The 18,692-nt window shown below is 39.5% G+C and overlaps 2 protein-coding genes across 4 annotated transcripts; both read right to left on the bottom strand.

The window, feature by feature from the left end:
* Positions 1–61: 61 nt before the first annotated feature.
* On the bottom strand, positions 62–1,375 carry LOC131128291 (ubiquinol-cytochrome-c reductase complex assembly factor 3). The gene is made up of 2 exons (XM_058070999.1): positions 1,135–1,375; positions 62–769 (listed from the first exon to the last, which is right to left on the bottom strand). The coding sequence occupies exons 1-2, from the start codon at positions 1,249–1,251 to the stop codon at positions 641–643; spliced, it is 246 nt and encodes an 81-aa protein (XP_057926982.1). The 5' UTR covers positions 1,252–1,375; the 3' UTR covers positions 62–640.
* A 962-nt stretch (positions 1,376–2,337) lies between these two features.
* fkbp15b (FKBP prolyl isomerase family member 15b) lies at positions 2,338–18,522 on the bottom strand. 3 transcript variants are annotated; one of them, XM_058071732.1, is made up of 27 exons: positions 18,307–18,522; positions 17,682–17,785; positions 17,529–17,607; positions 17,334–17,403; positions 17,169–17,243; positions 16,408–16,506; positions 16,120–16,269; positions 15,891–15,959; positions 15,548–15,691; positions 14,437–14,573; positions 14,315–14,363; positions 14,104–14,220; positions 12,989–13,073; positions 12,016–12,116; positions 11,823–11,910; positions 10,806–10,915; positions 10,605–10,703; positions 10,283–10,377; positions 10,018–10,120; positions 9,488–9,659; positions 8,728–8,855; positions 7,007–7,162; positions 5,841–5,936; positions 5,361–5,468; positions 4,521–5,029; positions 2,895–3,003; positions 2,338–2,700 (listed from the first exon to the last, which is right to left on the bottom strand). In XM_058071732.1, the coding sequence occupies exons 1-27, from the start codon at positions 18,354–18,356 to the stop codon at positions 2,629–2,631; spliced, it is 3,174 nt and encodes a 1,057-aa protein (XP_057927715.1). In that variant the 5' UTR covers positions 18,357–18,522; the 3' UTR covers positions 2,338–2,628. The 3 variants fall into 3 exon arrangements, with proteins under 3 accessions (XP_057927715.1, XP_057927716.1, XP_057927717.1); XM_058071733.1 differs by having other exon boundaries at positions 7,019–7,162; XM_058071734.1 differs by lacking the exons at positions 17,334–17,403; positions 18,307–18,522 and having other exon boundaries at positions 17,682–17,752.
* Positions 18,523–18,692: the final 170 nt, after the last annotated feature.

Raw genomic sequence — 18,692 nt, 5'->3', positions numbered from 1 at the left:
TAAATAAAAGTCATGAAATCTAAAACATTTTTTTAGTTGAGTAACATTTAGTAAATTAAATAAATTAATGCAATGGTCTTGAAAAAAACGATAAGATCATTATTTAAAATTGAATTTTAACAACCTTAAATCAACATTTTCAAGGAATTATTGAAGATTCAAACTGTATTTTGTGTTTATATTTATATTGTTCATTTTTGTTGTTTCGGTGAAATACACTTGTTTTTACACAGGCAGTTTTGGTGACAGCAAAAAGTATTTATACACACTTATCCACTGTACATTCTGGTGGGCAAGTAGGGTCCAGGAGGTCACCTGAGGTCAAAGGTTCAAACATGAAATTCACCTAAAAAGCGCCAACCACTTTCATTAGCGACAGCATATGATCTGTAATTATGTTACAAATACTCTGAAATATGACTACACAGTAACCTAAAATATGTTTGTGTTTGAAGCCAACAAAATAAGTACATTGTCAGTGTAAACACACCTGTACAGTAGATCAGGTGGTGCACTGGCAAGATACCTGGTCACTTTGAGTGCTATTACTAGTACTTTCCTCCTTTTAATTGATCCACTGTACTACTGTCGATACAGTGGGGAAATATTCCACGTTGAAGAACTTCAGCATTCCAACTGGTTATTTTGAGCCTCCAAATCTTCTTGCGATGTTCTCGTTGGTTTCCGCGGCCTCCTTGAGTGTCTCCATCAGCAGAGCATTCCGCTTCCTCGTCTCTTCCATCCTCACTGGGTTTGATTCCGGCAGATTCTGGTGAGCGATAGCAACACTTGTTACCTGTACAACATTCCACATCTGCGTTCCTACACAACATGGAAATGTATCTTCTTGTAGAACGTTCTAAAACGTATTAAGCAGTTTAAACACTGTGTAGTTTTAGTTTAATGTAGTTGTGTGAATGTTGTGCCATTACTGTTGTCTGCGATGGAGACTGGCGCATGCGTAGAAAGGTAGTCCAGTGAAATGCTAGCAAGCTAACGGTAAAAACACTTAAATTGTCCAAGAGAAGGCTTTCGCGTAGCAATTACCAGCTAATCAAACATATGTTTATTCATAAAGTACAAGTTATGGTTGAAGTGAGAAATGAATGTGACGTTATGAAAGCGTAAAGTCACCTTGATGATGGCTTTCCTCCTTTCTTCTCCTGGTGCAATGATCGACCACATTCCATAACCAAGACCAGCCACAGCCACCAGAGCGGTGGAGGTCAAGATTGTTCGCATACCACTCATTGTCCACACAATGATTGATTTCTAGGTGTCTGATAACTTGAGCAGAAGCTACATTAGTAGCGTGTGGAGCCGCTTGTTTACGTTCGTACCTGTACTGACTGAACAGACAGCTGTGGTACGGAAAGCCATTTGGACAAACTAGATTGACGCTTACTTAATTTGTGACGTCGGTGGTACGGGTTCCCATTTGGACAAAATAAATGGACACCGCTTTTTCAGTTTTGCAAGAAGCTATTAAAACGACCATTCAAGAATTATTATTACATAACATGTGAATCATTTCAATATGTTTACTGTAATTGATAGGAACATTAAACAACATCTGACCATCTGTAGGCATTCTTCTTGTCTGAAGGTGACATGTAGCACTGCTGTCCTTCTATGGCTGTTTGTTGACGCTTTAGCTAGTTTTGGCAAAAACTTAAGTTTTCCTTTCACCTTCTTTTCCCCACTTCACTGACTAACTGTGCTTTACCCTAAAATAGTTTAATCGTGATTAATTGCATTCGGTCCATAGTTAACTTGTAATTAATTACAATTAATTGCAGATAGAGTTACGTTTTTATCTACAATAAACAGGGATGTAAATCTTTTTTTAAAAAGAAAAACAAATAAATAAAATACGGTTATAAACAATATATTTCAAAAAGACTGCTTTGATATGCACTTGACAGATGGGTAAATTTAGGATTAAAACAATATATATTTTAAAAACAGAATGACTCAATATGATTTCATACAGCGTACAAACAATACAATCTTATATTATAAAATTAAGAAGCCAGTTCTATAAAAGTGGCATTTTTACAGTATTACAGTATTTTCAAATGCATAAAAGAGCACATCATATCCCCAAGCGTGCTGTAAGGCAGGGGTCATCAACCACCAGGCCACGGGAAACATTCAGGTGCAACCTAAAAAAAAAAAAAAAAACTTTTGCAGGTTGTTCAGATATTTATATGTTGACTTACAATAAACAATAAATTGAGAGTTATCCAACCTGTACACTGCCTACTATACACTTTTATCAAAGTGTCCTTCTTTGGTGTTGTCCCAAGAAAAGATATCAAATGTATTTTCCCAACCCAGAGTTAGAAAGTAATCTTTATTTAGTTAGGAAACGTGTAAAATTCAGCTTTTTGCATGGTAAAAAAAAGGATTATTGTCTGAAACGTATATGTTGTGCCACAGTAAAAAAAAAAAAAAATACATAAGCGTTGAGAATGTTTTGTCTACATCATATACTTTTTTTTTTCAACCCATCTTCTGATTGGGGATCATTTGCGAGTTTGGCTGCTGGAGGTCAGTCAGTCAGCTTGATGTTAGCCTCACGGACCACCAGGAACAGGTTCTGATCTGGGTTTTGTTGCATCTGAGCTACAGCCAGTCGAGATCTTTGTCGCCGTCGTCATCAAACAGTGGAGGTGGGGAAGGACGTCCCTTCAGGCTCTGCAAAAAAGAAAAGTACTATCAATGATTATAAGACTTTGTAGAACACATTCTTGTCTTTAATCTTTTTGTTACTGTGTTTTAGATGCATACAGTGTGTTTAAGATGTTAATTTAGGTGTTAATTTAGCTATCATTTAGGTAGAAGTTCCCACTTATACCAAAACAATGACAATAGCATCACATTCTCCTGACCTGCTCATCTTCCTCTTCTTCTGCAATTGGCCGTGAAGTCGGTTTGTTAATGGGTTCTACCTGGGAAAAAGTCTCATCTCCATTTTCCTTGGTTGAATCCCCAGTCAGGCTACGAGAACAAGAATAAAGAAAGTCTACACTGAGAAAAACATTGCAATGCACGTGTTTGGATCTTTCACCTTCAATGAATGTTGACTGTGGCTCAAAGAAAACGGCAACAAGCAAGTCTACAAAAACATAGTTGAATATTCTCCTGTGCTACACGCCCGTCCATTTATTTTCTATGCCACTTATCCTCGTAAGTGCACACTAGACTTGCTTAGTTGTGCTTACACGTATGCATAAAAGCACACTTGCGTACTTGGTCTTTCCAATTTGTGTTTACATTTTCATACTTAACACTTATCAAATCAAATCAACTTTATTTGTAGAGCACTTTTCCTGCAAGGAGATGCAACACAAAGTGCTTTCCAGAATTAAAACAATTACCACAATTAAAAAGGAAAACAATGAAGAAAAAAGAAAGCCCCTCCTTCCCACCCTCCATACTAGACCCACACACACCCATCCACCCACACACACACACACGCAAGCACACAATCACCCACAGTAGGGAGACATGGCATGGTACTGAGGAACAAGGAAACGCCACCTTTGGGGCCGTCCACACTGGGAGAAGCTGCAGGCCGTGCCATCGGAGGACCAGCACCCGGGCCCTCCGACTCCGTTAGACGGGCGGACCCCCACATTAAAGGGAGGAACCCCCCAGCCGGCCGTGTCGAAGGGACCCAAGGATGGCACCCCCTCAGCATACCCAAACAGCCCCCAGTGTGGAGGACCCCCCTGAGGAAACACTGGAGTTGGAGCTAAAGACTAAGACCATAAAATAGGACTAAAAGATAAAACATAACACTGGAGTTAAAAACTGAAGATTAAGAGCATAAAATAGGACTAACAAGATAAAAACAAAACAAAACACTTATAAGTATATAAGCATATACTTAGCATTTATATAGTATATAAGCTCACACTTGGACACTTAAGTCTTTTGAGTGCACGAGTGCACACCTAGTACGCTTTTGTCAGCATGTCACTTCTCATATCCTGTTTTTGTCTTTCTTTCAATTATCACAAGTGCACACTTGTATACTTAAACTTAAGTCTTTTCACTTGTGTCCTTCTACGTAGTCTTTTGAGTGTGCACTTGCAAACTTACATTAACACATAATGCATAGGTGCACACTTGCCTACTTAAACGCTGTCTTTGCATCCTTACAGTCATTATTTTAAGTGTATTAAGTGCAGACCGGTGCGCTTATGTCTTTTGTGCACACTGCACACTTGTGTACTTAAAGACTGGCTGCTTACAATTCAGTCTTTTATTACGCCATTTAGAACTTCAATTAAATGTGCATATTTTTCAACTACTAATAGGCCACCATAAAACAGCCTAATTTAGTCATGAATAAAACTCCATGATAAGATTGAAGCCACATAATTTGAAATGTGAAGTGATAAGTAAGGGATTCCTGTATATACACAAGAAATAATGTACTAAAAGCCCAATAATCACAGCCTTTCCGCAACAGGAGGTCGATTGAGGTCAACCCCTAAGTGAGCACCCACCTCTGATCTTCACCCCGAGTGACTTGAACTTCTGAGAGTGGTGGCGGAGGTGGCTTGACTGGAGTTCTGAAAGATCGGTGAGCGTCAGGGCTCCCTGTTCTTTGATTATGTTGCTCTTCCTCGCTTTTCTTCAAAACATCACTTAGGACGTCAGCGTGGATGCTCTCTTGAGGTTCAGCCTTGCTGGTACCATGTACTCCTTGCTCAGGCTTCATCTCAGCCTCCAATGCCGCCATGTCCTGCACTGTGGATGCCGTGGATGTGACTGATTGTGTGCTTTCTAAAGCTTCAGATTGCAACCGTGTCCTGGAATCCGATAATTGCTCCTGCATTTGGACCTCACTTGCGTCCTCATCATCATCATTCTCTGGATCACCAAGTGACTTCTGATTGCTGACTCGGATTTTCTCCTCTTTTTGTTTCCCATCGTCTCTATTTTCTTTTTGTGGTGGCAATTCCTCCTTAGTTGTCGGGCCATCCTTGCCGCTGAGGAGATTCAGTGTTACGTTCTGGAAAAAGAAATCATTCACACATCAGTAAAAAATAAGCTTTTCCTTTTGCTCAAAACATAGGGAACATCACAACATCTGAAGATGTCAACCAGATGAAACAATTTAATGATGAGATCTCCTCGTAATGTGCTGAAGTCTATACAGCGACTGAGGATCTAACTATTGGGAGATGACCTGAGCCATGGTACAAAATAATCACAATGTGATTATTATTGTGTCATAATTGTCCATTCATTTTCAATAGATGTGTATATGTTCAAATGCAATGTAAAAACAATATGAAAATGTACTAAAGCAACAGGTTGTATATAAAAATGTCAAATCTTACCTTAATTGTATTGACAATCACACTGAGCACCACATGGCCGGTGTAAGATTCGCTGTGGTCAAACTGTCCTCGTAAGGAATGAAATACTCCGTTCATCACACGCTTCACCTGCGGATACACAACACACACTTTCTTACATTATATATGTATCTATATACATATATAACACAGAAACAAATATAAACAAACAAACCTAAACTTTAATAATCACTAGTTTAATGTCATTCCTCTTTCTCTTTCGCAGGTCTAAGACTGAAACTTGTGTGAGTCAGGTTCCTAATCCTAAAAAAAGATACAACTGGAAAAAATATCCTTGCAAAATACTTTTAGGCTTCAATTATACTCCTCAGCTGTGTGTCAGCTGTGCTCAAGGAAGTGGAACGATATCTCCAACAAATACTCCCAATTACTTAATTTTTGATTCTCATATATCATTGACCATATAATAAAAATGAAGATAAATAAATAAAAAAAAATTACCTCTGCAGCCGTGTCAGACCGTTTGGTCTCGAGGTCGGTCACTTGTCGCTCTTGCGTCTCCTCGGCAATGTCTCTGTGTGTCCCCAGCTCTTTGCACTTCATGCAAGAAGTAGTAGAAGAGTAAGAGAAATACTATGAGCAGTGAGACGTAAGAGTATGCATCCTTTAATACAATCATTCATTCCAGTAAGATGAATCATAACAAGATGTGTTGGTACATTTATGAACAAATTACACACGCATGCTTGAATAGGAGTTCTTTCATACTATTGAGTTATTATAAATAGGTTCTAATTCATCGTAATTCATTGAGTTATGGAAATATTGGGAATTTGTATAATGTGTAATGTGCAAGTACTAGCAAAATGTGACTCATTTCAGCTTGTGTAGTTTTAGTTTGTGTCCTTATTGGTGTAAACCATGGGTCTCAAACTCACGCCCGCGGGCCAAATGCGGCCCGTGGGACGCTAGTTTGAGGCCCCCGCCTTGATATGAAAATTAATTAATTTTAATTTGTTTTTTTTATTTGCTTATTTATTTTTCAATCTTATTTTGTGTTGAAAAATAAAAATTAACATTAAACATTTATTTAATAATTTAATAATAAATAAAAAATAATTTGTTCATTTGTTTCACTTGTTTCATTTGTTTTTTGATTTGCTCATTTATTTTTCCATCTTATTTTGTGTCGAAAAATGAAAAAAAAACATTAAACATTTATTTAATTTTTTAATAATAAATAAAAATTAATTTATAATAATTTAATGTTTTATCAGAGCTTTTGCGAAGAGCCAAAGCACTGAAAAAGTGGAGGGTACAGCAGAAGCATTGAAGACCATTATATTTTATATGATATATATATATATTTTTTTTTTTACCTGATGCGGCCCAGCCTCACCCAGACCCTAGCTCCAGTGGTCCCCAGGTAAATTGAGTTTGAGACCCCTGGTGTAAACATTGACCCCTCCCAATGGCTTCAACTTCTCTACTGAATTTAAATGTTAAGATGAAATGGCTAAAAACATCTAGCTCATGTTTCTTCCTTTTCTGTGACACAGTTATGACTGAGCAAATATATACGGTACAATACAACTGCGTTGTGAACAAGATGTGGGTGAGTTGTGAGAACCTCTTCATCATTCATCATGCAGTCAAGTAACACTTGCCTTTTCTTGTACCTCATGAAGCTCCTCCAGCAGATGATCTCGCTCCTCTTTAAGCGCCGCTGTCTCTCTGTCATGGTGTTGTCTAGCGGAGGCAAGGGCCTGCTCATACTTGACCTTCCAGTCTTCCTGCAGCTGCTCTGCTTGCAGATGACATGACTGAAAGCATCAAAGCATCATCCAGCACAGTTAAAAGAGTAGAAGGCTATCACACAATGTAGTGGTGGCTGGGAATAATATCCCGAAGTCAAAGTCCCTCAATTGTTTACAACCAGACTTGACTGCTCACTGTTTCTGTTATAGCTAATGACTTCTTGTCATCCCGTGTGAGTTTGGTTGTATTAAACTTCCACGGGAAACTATATTGTGCATGATGAATCTTTTTCAGACTTGTACTAAAAGTAGTAGTACACACGTCTGACATCACTTCTACTCCAAGCTTAACACGTTAGTACGTCAACACATTTCACCGATCCTAACTTCAGCTTTTCCTTCCACTTTTGTTTACTATAGTGTTCATACTGTACATTTATGTACTCCAGCTGTGGTCTTTACCTTCCTTTAAATGCAATATACTAAGTTCTATGTGAAGTATTTCCATAATGCCTCATATTAACTCTCTAACAAGATCTCAGCGTATAGACTGGTCATATATCTCATCTCGTTTCATATCATCTACATGCTGTATTGCAGGGGTGCTCATTAAGTCGATCGCGAGCTACCGGTCGATCGCGGAGGTGGTACTGGTCGATCGCTGGTCGATCGCGGCGTGACATTAAAAAAATATCATCCCAGCATCAATGCCGTCACTTGATTGACATACAGGGCAGCCATTCAGATGACAACTGAATGTTGCCCTTCGGGTGACCAATCAAATCAAACAACGTCTCTAAGTGCAGCAGAACTTACGATGTCAGCCTATCATCCATCCCCGTTACTTGATTGACATACAGGACAACCAATCAGATGACAACTGAATTTTGACCTTTAGGTCACCGCTCATGCGTAAACAACGATGCAAAGTGCTAAGCTAGTCGGCGAATTGCGTCAGATTTTAAGCCCTCGCTAAAGTTTATGGTCACTAAAATGAGTGAAGGAGCTGGACCAAGTAAAAAGGCAAAAAACACATCACTTCCATACGGATATGGAATATTATACGGATATTATGATACGGATATTATCCATGACTGATAAACATTTGGAAGTGTGCTTGAGGCTGGCTATCAGCAGCTACTGTCCGGACTATGCATCCCTGGCTGGTTCAATTCAGTGCAAGTCATCAAAGTAAACTCAGGTAATTACAAAAAATGTTAATAGTTAATTATGTGTGTTTTGCAATATTGGCTCATTTGGTTATGTAAGGTACATCAACATACATTGTACGTACAAATAATCCTCAATACATTTGAAAATAAATAGATGTTTTGCATTTTTGTAGTGGGTAGATCATTTTGACTCGGTCATTTTAAAAGTAGCTCGCATGCTGAAAAAGTGTGAGCACCCCTGCTGTATTGTATATAACTCTGGGGAAAAACTGTTGATTTTGTTAATACTTGGGTTTTTTATATTGTTTATTTTTCTATATTGTGTATTTTGTACTGCTTAAGTGACTCTGTACTCTTGCTGCTGTGCAATACAAATATCCCCACTGAGGGACGAATAAAGGCATATCTTAATATCTTTACCGACATACTGTATGCCGCTCACTCATGAAAAGTACTCACTCGTTCCAGATGATCTTTATCAGCTTTCAGGTCACGCAATTCCTCCTCCATGGTGTTGACCTTCTGCTGCATCTCCTTGCATCTTTGTTCTTCAGTATGGTCGTGTTCCTGGGCTCTTTCCTTCAGCTCTGAAACAAACACACAACAATGACAGATAGTCACATCAGCATCAGCAACATCAGCAATGGACATCCATTGGACATGAAGTATCTGTACTACCATATGCAGTGCTGCTGGGTGCACTGGTGTTCATAGTTCTTCTCAAAAAGACAGCTTTAAAACCCATACAGCTAAAAGCCTCTTTTCCGCTACATGGGGCTGAAATAAAGTTCTCTAGAGCTGGTACTTTTGAAGTTACTGGAACCTTTGGGACCGGTTTGTAGCACTCGACATGCAATGCCGGGCCGCATGGGGGCTGAGTGGTTAGCATGTTGGCCACACAGTCTACTGAATGTTTGTTCAGTTTCAGACCGGGCAGGATACTATAGGTTTTGCCTGTGTAGACTGCATTTAGAGATGAAAACAACATCTATTCTAGCTAACATATTGTTCTTGCTAATGAGTGGAGTGGTGTGCATCTTCTGGTGTAGCCATTGTTCATGAAGTCTCCTATGAGGAGTAGATAGTGATAGCTTACACAGGCAAAACCTATTCTACCCAATCTGAAACCCAATCTGTGCTATTTATTGATGAAATAAGCAATGCAATAGGTCACACAATGTGGACACAGCCTGTAAAAAAAAAAGGCATCGGTGCAAACCTCGGAGCTGTGATTCCAGCCCATTGATGTGTTTGCTGTGGCTTTCACAGTCCAGCAGCTTTGTGCTCAGTTTACTCTGCAGCTCCAAAACCTTCTGCTGATGAGCGGAAGCCTCGAGTTGCATCTGTGAAAGTTGGGTGGTGGTTGATGCCAGTTCCTCCCTCAACTGAATCTGATGAACAATAAGGAAAGCATATAGGTTCAGTTTGGACATGATCGTGTACATGACTCGTGAACTGGTGGCTTTGCGCTACACATGAAACGACAGGAAAAAAAAACAACAAGAAAGGTGATTTTGGCCAACAACAAAATGACAACTGAGAGTTGGAGAGGGTAAAAGTACATTTAATACCAGGTAAACATAAACTATTGTGTACACTACTAATATGAGCATTGCACTGAGCTATTAGACTAAATCTAAAAGTGTAACAATAATCAATAATAACACCTGGAGTATACAAAATGTAGATGTAAAAAATAAGCTCGGATATATTTTGGTCCGTTTCAATATGGTGAGAAAAAACACTGACCTTGTCTTTTTCAGCCTGCAGCAGTCTGGCCTGATTTTGTTCGCTGGAGGACTTAAGGGAGTCGTGACGCTGCTCCAGAAGCATGTTGCTCTGTTCCATATACCTACAAAAACAGTAATCATTATTAGTATTAATTAGTAATCATTATGAGTCTCTTTGTGATGGTGTGACACGGTTATTGTTACACTCCCCCAGATAAGTTCTCCTGAAATTGCTTCTTGTAGTTGGGAGTTAACTATGAAGCTCTTAAATGATTGTGACTCACCTTTGACTTTGGTTGAGGAGTTCACCGATCTTGTGGTTTTGCTCCTCAATACGAGAACTTTTCTCAAACACTTCCTTCTTTAAACATTCGTTTTCCTATAAGCACAAAGAATGGATATTACACATAAGACATTCTCTTATGTGTTAAACAACTCTTGATTGTGTCTAATCCCGAGGAAACCACACTGATTGGAAACTATCCGTCCATTTTTTATGCCGCTTTTGGCCACTATGGGGTACACTGTGGACAGGTTGATTGAAAACTAGGGGTGTGTTCAACCCCCAATGAACCGGCACCAATTCAAAATGTTGAGTCACGATACCTGGATGATTCGCTGGATGTTTTGCATGACCATGCAGGAATCCATTGATATACCAGACAAACCCAAGGAGACGCTTCCTTGCCTGTGGAGGTCATCTATCTAATAAATGATCAAATAGATTGAAATATATCATATTTATACGTCATATTTTATTTTCACTTGAAGCCATACAAGCAATCCTCTTGGGAATGGATTCACTACCTTTGATGCAAGTTGGTCCACTTTGTCTGCTACTTTCCCGACAGTTAAACGGATTTCCATGTTCTGCTGTCGGGCCTCAGTGAGCAAGAAGGAATTCACATCACCGCTGCCTGAAGATGATCAGCTTTGTCATTTACATGTCAACAAATAACATTGTTAAATTCCAAATCCTGTTTCCCATAGCTTTACCGTGCTTGCCCCACCTTCAAAAAACAACTCAAAACCCACCTCTTTAAATCTGTTTTTAACGTCTAACCTTCTATATCTGACTGCTGTGCCCCGCCCCGCTTTTTTAACTGTGTACTAACCAATGAATGTTGTATTTTGGTGTGTCTTTTATTCTGTTTACTTGCTCTATTCAACTTCATTCTTTTGTAAAGTGTCTTTGAGTATCTTGAAAAGCGCTATACAAATAAAATGCGCTATACAAATAAAATGTATATACAAATAAAATGTATTATTATTATTATAATACACTTTACAATAATAATAATAATAATAATAATAATAATAATAATAATAATAATAATAATAATAATGAGACGACAGTGGTACCTCGGTTAACGCCCTACCCAGTTTGCACGTTTTTTGGTTAACATCCAAAACTTGATTCGCATTCGCCCATTTCTTTAGTGTCCAAGGAGGTTAACAAAAACACCCAGGGCACGGAAAGAAGGGGGCTATAATAGAAATACAAAAATCAAGAGGAATTGCTAACAGTTTCTGAGGGCTCAGGTTCACAATAGCTGATTGTCACCGGCATTGCAAATGTATAGTATTCACTCATTGTTAAACTTTTGGTCTCATTGTATTATTATTGTCATTAACACCTGCTAGAATCTAAAAGCTAAAAGAATCTGGGTGGGACTTTTTTTTAATTTTCTGTTAACAGCAAGATATTTATAGGTCAGAAAGATAATAAACATAATAGGTCCCCTTTAAGAAAAGCACAATATGTATACAGGTTCTAAATAAAAGCTACCCCGCAGTGGGTATAACAGAAGTGAGCATTCTTACCAATATGAGATACAGGTTGTGCTGAGTAAACGTGGCTAACGGACTGTAGCTGAGTCGCAGGCACAGAGGTGTGTGCGTAGGCGTAAGGCTACAAAACCAAAGCAATAAAATAAAATGACAAATCAATTGCATTTTTTTCTCCATAAACGATGGTGTTTACAAAAAAAAATGACAAAACGGAATGAGAGCTCACCTGAAAAGCACGCATGTTACCTGGCAACACAACCTGTGAGGCAAAATTGGTGAGGGTGGGCAGCACATTGGCAGGAAGAGAAGGATATGGATGTGGAAGTGCTGCAGAGAATCAACAGAATCAGAATCAGAACAGAATCAAATCTAACAAAAGACCAACAAATACACCAAATACAGTATGTACTCTAAAGTTTCAATGAATTGTCTGCCAACCATCAATACAGCCCCACCTGGCAACTCTAAACACAGCATCCTTCTACCAATATATTCACTATCTCTCCTCCGGACATGTCCCAATCATCTCAGTCTGGCCTAAAAGAACTTTATCTCCAAGGCCTCTAACATATAATGTCCCTCTGATGTACTCCTTCCTGATCCTATCCATCCTGGTCACTCCCAATAAAAACCTCAGCACGTGCTTCTTCACCTCCTTTTCTCAATCTCCATTTTTCTCTACTGTCGACTGCAAGTACTTAAAATGCTCCACCTTCTGTATCTCTTTTCCCTGTAACCTCACTCTTCCACTTATCTTCATCCCCCTCCTTTCCAAGCCAAACCTCCACTCTTCTAGCATCTCCTCCATCTGTTCCCTACTCTCACTCCAAATCACAATGTCATCTGCAAACATCATAGTCCTTGGAGATTCTTGTCTAACCTCATCTGTCAGCCTGTCCATCACCATGGCAAACAAGAAGGGGCTCAGAGCCGATCCCTGATGCAGTCCCACCTCCACCTTGAACTCTTCTGTCGCGCCTACAGCACATCTTACCACTGTCTTACAGTCCTCATACGTCCTGTATACACCATGTAGACACCATATTATACGTGTTACTTCTAATAGGCATTCACACATACAAAATAGTACACCATGTTTAATCTATTTATTCCTGGACTTCTATTCTTCCACCAACTGCTCTCACAGTTTAACAGTCTGTAGCAGGACAAATGGCTCTGACTGAGCGGAAAAAGGTTACCGTGTGTCGGAGCTGGGGCAGCAGTAGAGATCTCCACAGGAGATGAAGCAGAAGGTGGATCCTTGGTTCTACCAGTGCTGGCATCCTGCATCAAAAGATATGCCGTCACAAACTGTTTGCAATACACAAACTACGGACATTCCGATGTAGCATTAAGTGACAGAAACCTATCACCTGCTTAAGAAGACATTCCCCGCTTAGGAATTTTTCGGCTTTTAATGAAAAATATTGCCACACTCCTACTCCTTGCTACTGTGTTAGCACATGCTGTTGTTGTGTCACGTGGGCTCTGTATGTGGAGTATGGAATGGACTGCTTGGGAGTGCCAATAGCCAATGTTTCCACAGTGTAATACGTGAATTTCTGCAATGTAGGAATCCTTATTTATAAACGGAATATTTTTGCAGTCAGAGAATATAAAAACTGCTTACCACCTTCTAAAGAAGCTTTTACCAGCAGACATTATTAGATCCTTCTAGAAATATAATAACACCCCTATAACAACCCTTACACTCGTCTTACCCACTGGATTTGACAACAGAGGTTCAGAATCGTGTTAGTGATTATTGTACCTACAATAAACGTGTGTTGCTCTGGCCAACCAGTCTGGTGCTTGTGTGTCAATCATACAAAAAAGCAGGATTTCTTAAAGGGGCCTCCTTTTTCTACTTTTCTGACCTATAAATGTAGTTAGAATGTTGTATTCTCATGTTAAAGCTGATCTATAGGAGACCACAACTCAATACAAAGGGCCAAAAAATGAGCATCAGGGTCCCCTTGAATATATTTGAGAAAAAATGAGATGAAGTGAAGCCACAAAATGAAAATGTAAAGTGGTAATGTGTATGGAAGTATTTAAAAGATTATACTGTTCAACTTGCATGTCAGAAAATTCCATAAAAATTAAACAGCATGATTTTTTGGACAACATTAGTATGTTTTCCAAAGTACTGATATGTCACAGGTACCTAATCATATGTAAACATCACATCTGCCACCATAAAATCAAGAGTCAAGCCAGAATGTACCTAAACAAATTTTCCGTGTTTCTTTCAGTGTTTCACATTAATACTCTACTTACAAACCATGTGCTTCAATGCAAATCTTCCACTTACCTCCGAGTCAGAGTCACAAGACTCTGACTGACAGGACACTCCCGTTAGGAAGGGCAACATGGGCTGGCCCATTTTTGCCATACGAGAGATCAACTTGGCCTTTGTGGCATCTGGGGCCTGGACAAAGAATGCACATCATTTACGATATCAAGTAAGAACATGAAATAATATCCTCACAATTAATAAAAGTAAAAGATCAGGTTTGACTTACATTCAGTTGTTCGCTTATTGAATTTGACTTAGCACGTACGGGTGATTCCCTAGACAGAAAAAAAACATGACAAAACGAAAGAAGCATATGGCGTGCGGCTGTTTTTCAGGCTTGGGCCTCACTCTGCTTTGTCTGAATCCAACGTTTGTTCTGGTGGATCCAGGGTTATATTCTCCACACTAGGAGCAGGGGAGACCGCACCAGACTCTCTGGAACTGGCACTGGCCTGGTCAGACCCACTCTCCTTGGAAAACTTGACCTAAACCGCAAGATACACCACTAAGAATAATTTCCTATTCAGTTCAGCAATCATGTAGTGGAATATTAGCACCATATTAGCATCAAACAGACATCACATGTACTATAATTGCTGATTACATTTCCGTGTATATTACTGCTGTATTCATATATACAGTTTTTAAAACAAAATTTAATGAATAAATCCTGCTGGTTGTGATGGTGATCGAGTATTGCATGTGAGCCAAAAATATTTTTCCCCCAAATTAAGCATTTTTCATGCATAAAAATTGAAGTAAAATACAAATATAAGGCAGTCAAAGATGAAAAGATGAAATGTAGTATTCTACAGTGGTCACTAACTCTCAGAAATGTACTGTATTGTTGTGTGAGACACACACGCACCAGACCTGATAGCCTCAACAACAGGCTTTTATTGCAGTTTTGAATGATCTCATAACAGGCACGGCAATAACTCGGGCCACTGATGCTGACTAACCTAGCTGATTTCGGGGGAGAGGCGGGGTACCGCCAATCTGAAGGAGTCCTATCGAGCATGGATGGATGGCTGATGAGGCCAAGGGACATGCGGATTTGGCGGTTGTCGAGACAAAAACGTGTGAGAGGCCATGAAACTTGATTTTGGGTCAGCCTTCTATGCCTCAGAAGTGGGAAGCAGCGCCCATTCCACACCGTTTACAGTGGAAATGGGGGACTGCTGACTAGAATGACGACATCCTGGAGGGATTATGTCTCTTCCCGGTGGAGCTGAAAGAAGTGGCCGGAGTCTGGGCTTCCTTACTGGGGCAAATAACTTTGGTCTTGTTGCGGGAGCCATTGGCCAGGGCTTTGAAGTTAACCCATCAAAATACTCTTTTCTTTGGTCCAGCTCCAGTCAATGCTGCTTCTTTAAACTATGTTTATAGTTATATAATTGTTACCGCAATAAACATTTAAGTATATTAATATAAAAAAATAGCAAATTTGAGAGCTCACCCGTCTTAGTGTTGCTTGAAAAATCAGAGTGCTATTAGCTGGAACACCATCATGGGCACTTTTAGATCCATAGGCCAGGTTTGGTGGGACGACAATGAGACGACGACCGGCCTTCTTCATTCCCAGCACCCCCTTCTCCCATCCCTGTTCACAAAACAGCAAAGCAACACGTTTTCTTTCTACAATAAAATTAAAAAAAATTCTGTCCATGCACCAGCCGGTCTTTATGAACACACGTGCATTCACAATTGTCATGAAGGATACATTTTTTTTTGACAGACAACCACTAAAAACATTGAAGGGTTGTGTGTGGACAGATAAAACTGATCTAGGTTTGTCTTACTTGAAGGACTTTTCCAGCTCCAATTTTCATGCGCAACAACTTTTCACTGTTTTGGTTGGAGTCAAACATCTGCAACGACATTTAAAAATATGTTATATTAAAATGTACTATTTCTCCACATCTGCTCATGAAACAAAAGTATCGTGTGGCGGTACTGTTAGGTGGGGGCGTGTCATCCCTACTGATGTAATGGTAAAGTAAGGCAAACACTGATGCCGCCATACATTACCTGTCCAATGGTGTGGTTCTGTAAGAGCCAACCTCTGTACGCCACCTCCAGAGTGTCACCGTAGTCGACGGCTTGCCCTTCCCCAGGACTCAGATCCTGAGACACCACCGTATCTAAAATTCGGCAGCTGTTTGCCTTGGCCAAACACACCTAATACAAGAAAAACAGATGACAAATTGCACGGATATTTCACATTGTTTCATAAAAAAGAATCCAAATCTTTCCTGCCGCATTTTAAACACTGTGATATGAACATAATGAATCATGTGGTCTTCTTTTGTTACTTACCTCCTTACAGAAGTCTGAAGAAGATTGCTCCGATTCAAACATCAGAGACCAATTCTGCCTTTGGTCATCATAAAATGTGCAGTAGTTGTTTGATTGTACCTGCAGTGAAAAAGTGGAGCACAGGGAAGGGTACAGGTCAATCGGTATCAGTAATGTTCTTACTGTTGCAGCTTTCAATGATCTCACAACTGGCAGAGTAATCCCCAACACAGGCCCCTGTTGCTGCCGGAACTGCCAAACAAAGACTCAACTCCGAACCCAAAGAGTCACTTCCTGTTCCATTTACAGCAAGTCTTAATTGGTCTTAAATGTGAAATTTTCTCTTATTATGTCTACTAAATTGGGTGACATAAGTGTAAAGGTGACTATAGGGGTGTTATATCTTATCTAGAGGGCACTTATAATGTGACAAAACTGTATTTAGAAGGTCATAAACAGGTTTTCTATGCTCCTACTACAAAAATGTTCTCATTTATAAATAAGAAATCCAACTTTGAGGAAATTCACCTATCAGAGTCGGGTCTGGAACCAATTAACCGTAATAAACGAGGGATTACTGTCATCAGATAAAATATGTTTTATAACCTCAATGTGTATTTAAGGGGGAAATAGTTGAAATGTGTGTACTTGCCATAAGCTTTATTAATTTTGCTTTGAAATGCATAACAGCACGGGGGCTTTCTGGTAATTAAATGCTCATTTAATGGATAAACATATGGATTTCCAAATTTAAATTGCACCGGTTGTGTGTGTTTGCTCACCGTGAAAACAAAGCCAGAATGAATCTTGGCAGAAGCAACTTGTTTCTGCTGGCTCAAGTACAGAAGCAGCTTGTACTATAAAAAGAAAAGAAAAAAGAAAAAGAAAGGCACCATTAAGACAAAAATAATCATCTTCAATTCACCACAAATATCCACAGTCCCTACCTCTTGAGTTGCATGGTTGCCCAATATGGCTGCCCCCAGCTTCCCCTGCTTCACATACTGTCCATTAATACTGCACAAGGGACATGCGCTTCTTTCAGACTTTATATAGTGACCCTTTCTAAATCACACAATTCTATGCGGCAGAAAAATACAATATAAAGTCGTTATAAATAAATATGAAAATCAGGTATTTACTAGCGAAAGGATTGCACCGCTGTGGCGAATAAGACTGCAGAGGCTCCAGGTGATGAGGCTGCTGTCTGGAGGACGGATGCTGCAAAACATGACCACGAAGAACATTCAGCACTAACTTGCAAATGTATTCAATGCAGTAGGGCGTGGTCTGACCTGAATTTGAGCTCTTCCTTGGCTGTTTTGGTGCTGTGTAATGAAAAGACTCATTCCCTGGGCTGGCGTCTTGGTCCACACCAAACAGGGAAGCCAGCTTAGCTCTAAAAAGAGCACATTCAACTTTGTTTATCCTCGAGTAAAAGATTGTGTGGAAAACTGCCTGAAAAGTTCATGTTTTGGTTCTAGGTGTTAATACATTAGTGTGGAAGCTCTGTTAGCGTACACCACAGTTAGCATGTTTTTTGGTTGACGTCCACCGCCATCACAATCCACCACCACATATAGATTACAGCCCTGTGGGATGACTTGGTGACTAGTCACCAACAATCGCAATGACTAGTCATTACAATTGTTCTTATTTAGCTCTCAGTTATGACAATTAGTAATGTTTATCGAGCTTGTGCTAATAACAATTCCAAAATGGGCACTATATTTAACATTAAAGTACACTGGCAGCATTGAGAATAACTTAATAAATGCATCGAAAATGTAACTAACTTACAACATGGGTCTTACATAATGCTAATTTAATGGAATCATTTTAATTGGAAAGTTATTATATCTTGTACACATGCTAGTTAGCTAATCGGCTAACAGTGGTAATAGTCGAGGCACAACTCACCCGCCTGTCGGTAACAAGAAATCTCCATCTTCATCGTCTCCAGCGAACATATTATGAGTTAAACACCGAGACGCGTCAAATAAATAATTCTGTTGAAACGATCTGACTAGTTATCACACAGTTAGTTGATGGGAGGATTTAGTTGTCTTTCCTGGTTGTGTCGACATCAGCTGACTCTCCACCTGATTCACATTCAGTACCCTGGGTGTACCACTAGATGGCAGAAAGTCTGTGTTTTCATTTGGGGACTTCCGTATTAATACAGTGGGAAGGGGCACGTGATCATCATTTCCGGTAAGTGTTCAACGACAGTAATGGATTTGGGACATCAACTTCAATTACTAAAAAACTCACAAAACACAAAATATTTTTTAGCACAAATGAAT

The sequence above is a fragment of the Doryrhamphus excisus genome, chromosome 4, assembly GCF_030265055.1.
Source record: "Doryrhamphus excisus isolate RoL2022-K1 chromosome 4, RoL_Dexc_1.0, whole genome shotgun sequence".
NCBI lineage: Eukaryota > Metazoa > Chordata > Actinopteri > Syngnathiformes > Syngnathidae > Doryrhamphus > Doryrhamphus excisus.
This window is presented reverse-complemented; position numbering and strand designations above follow the sequence as displayed.

Coding starts and splice junctions, on each gene's coding strand:
- LOC131128291 (XM_058070999.1), bottom strand. CDS start 1,251: ATGAGTGGTATGCGAACAATCTTGACCTCCACCGCTCTGGTGGCTGTG. Junction 770..1,134: donor GGAGGAAAGCCATCATCAAG/GTGACTTTACGC, acceptor ATCGCTCACCAG/AATCTGCCGGAATCAAACCC.
- fkbp15b (XM_058071732.1), bottom strand. CDS start 18,356: ATGTTCGCTGGAGACGATGAAGATGGAGATTTCTTGTTACCGACAGGC. Junction 17,404..17,528: donor GCGGTGCAATCCTTTCGCTA/GTAAATACCTGA, acceptor TCCCTTGTGCAG/TATTAATGGACAGTATGTGA. Junction 5,937..7,006: donor TTCATGAGGTACAAGAAAAG/GCAAGTGTTACT, acceptor TCTTGCATGAAG/TGCAAAGAGCTGGGGACACA.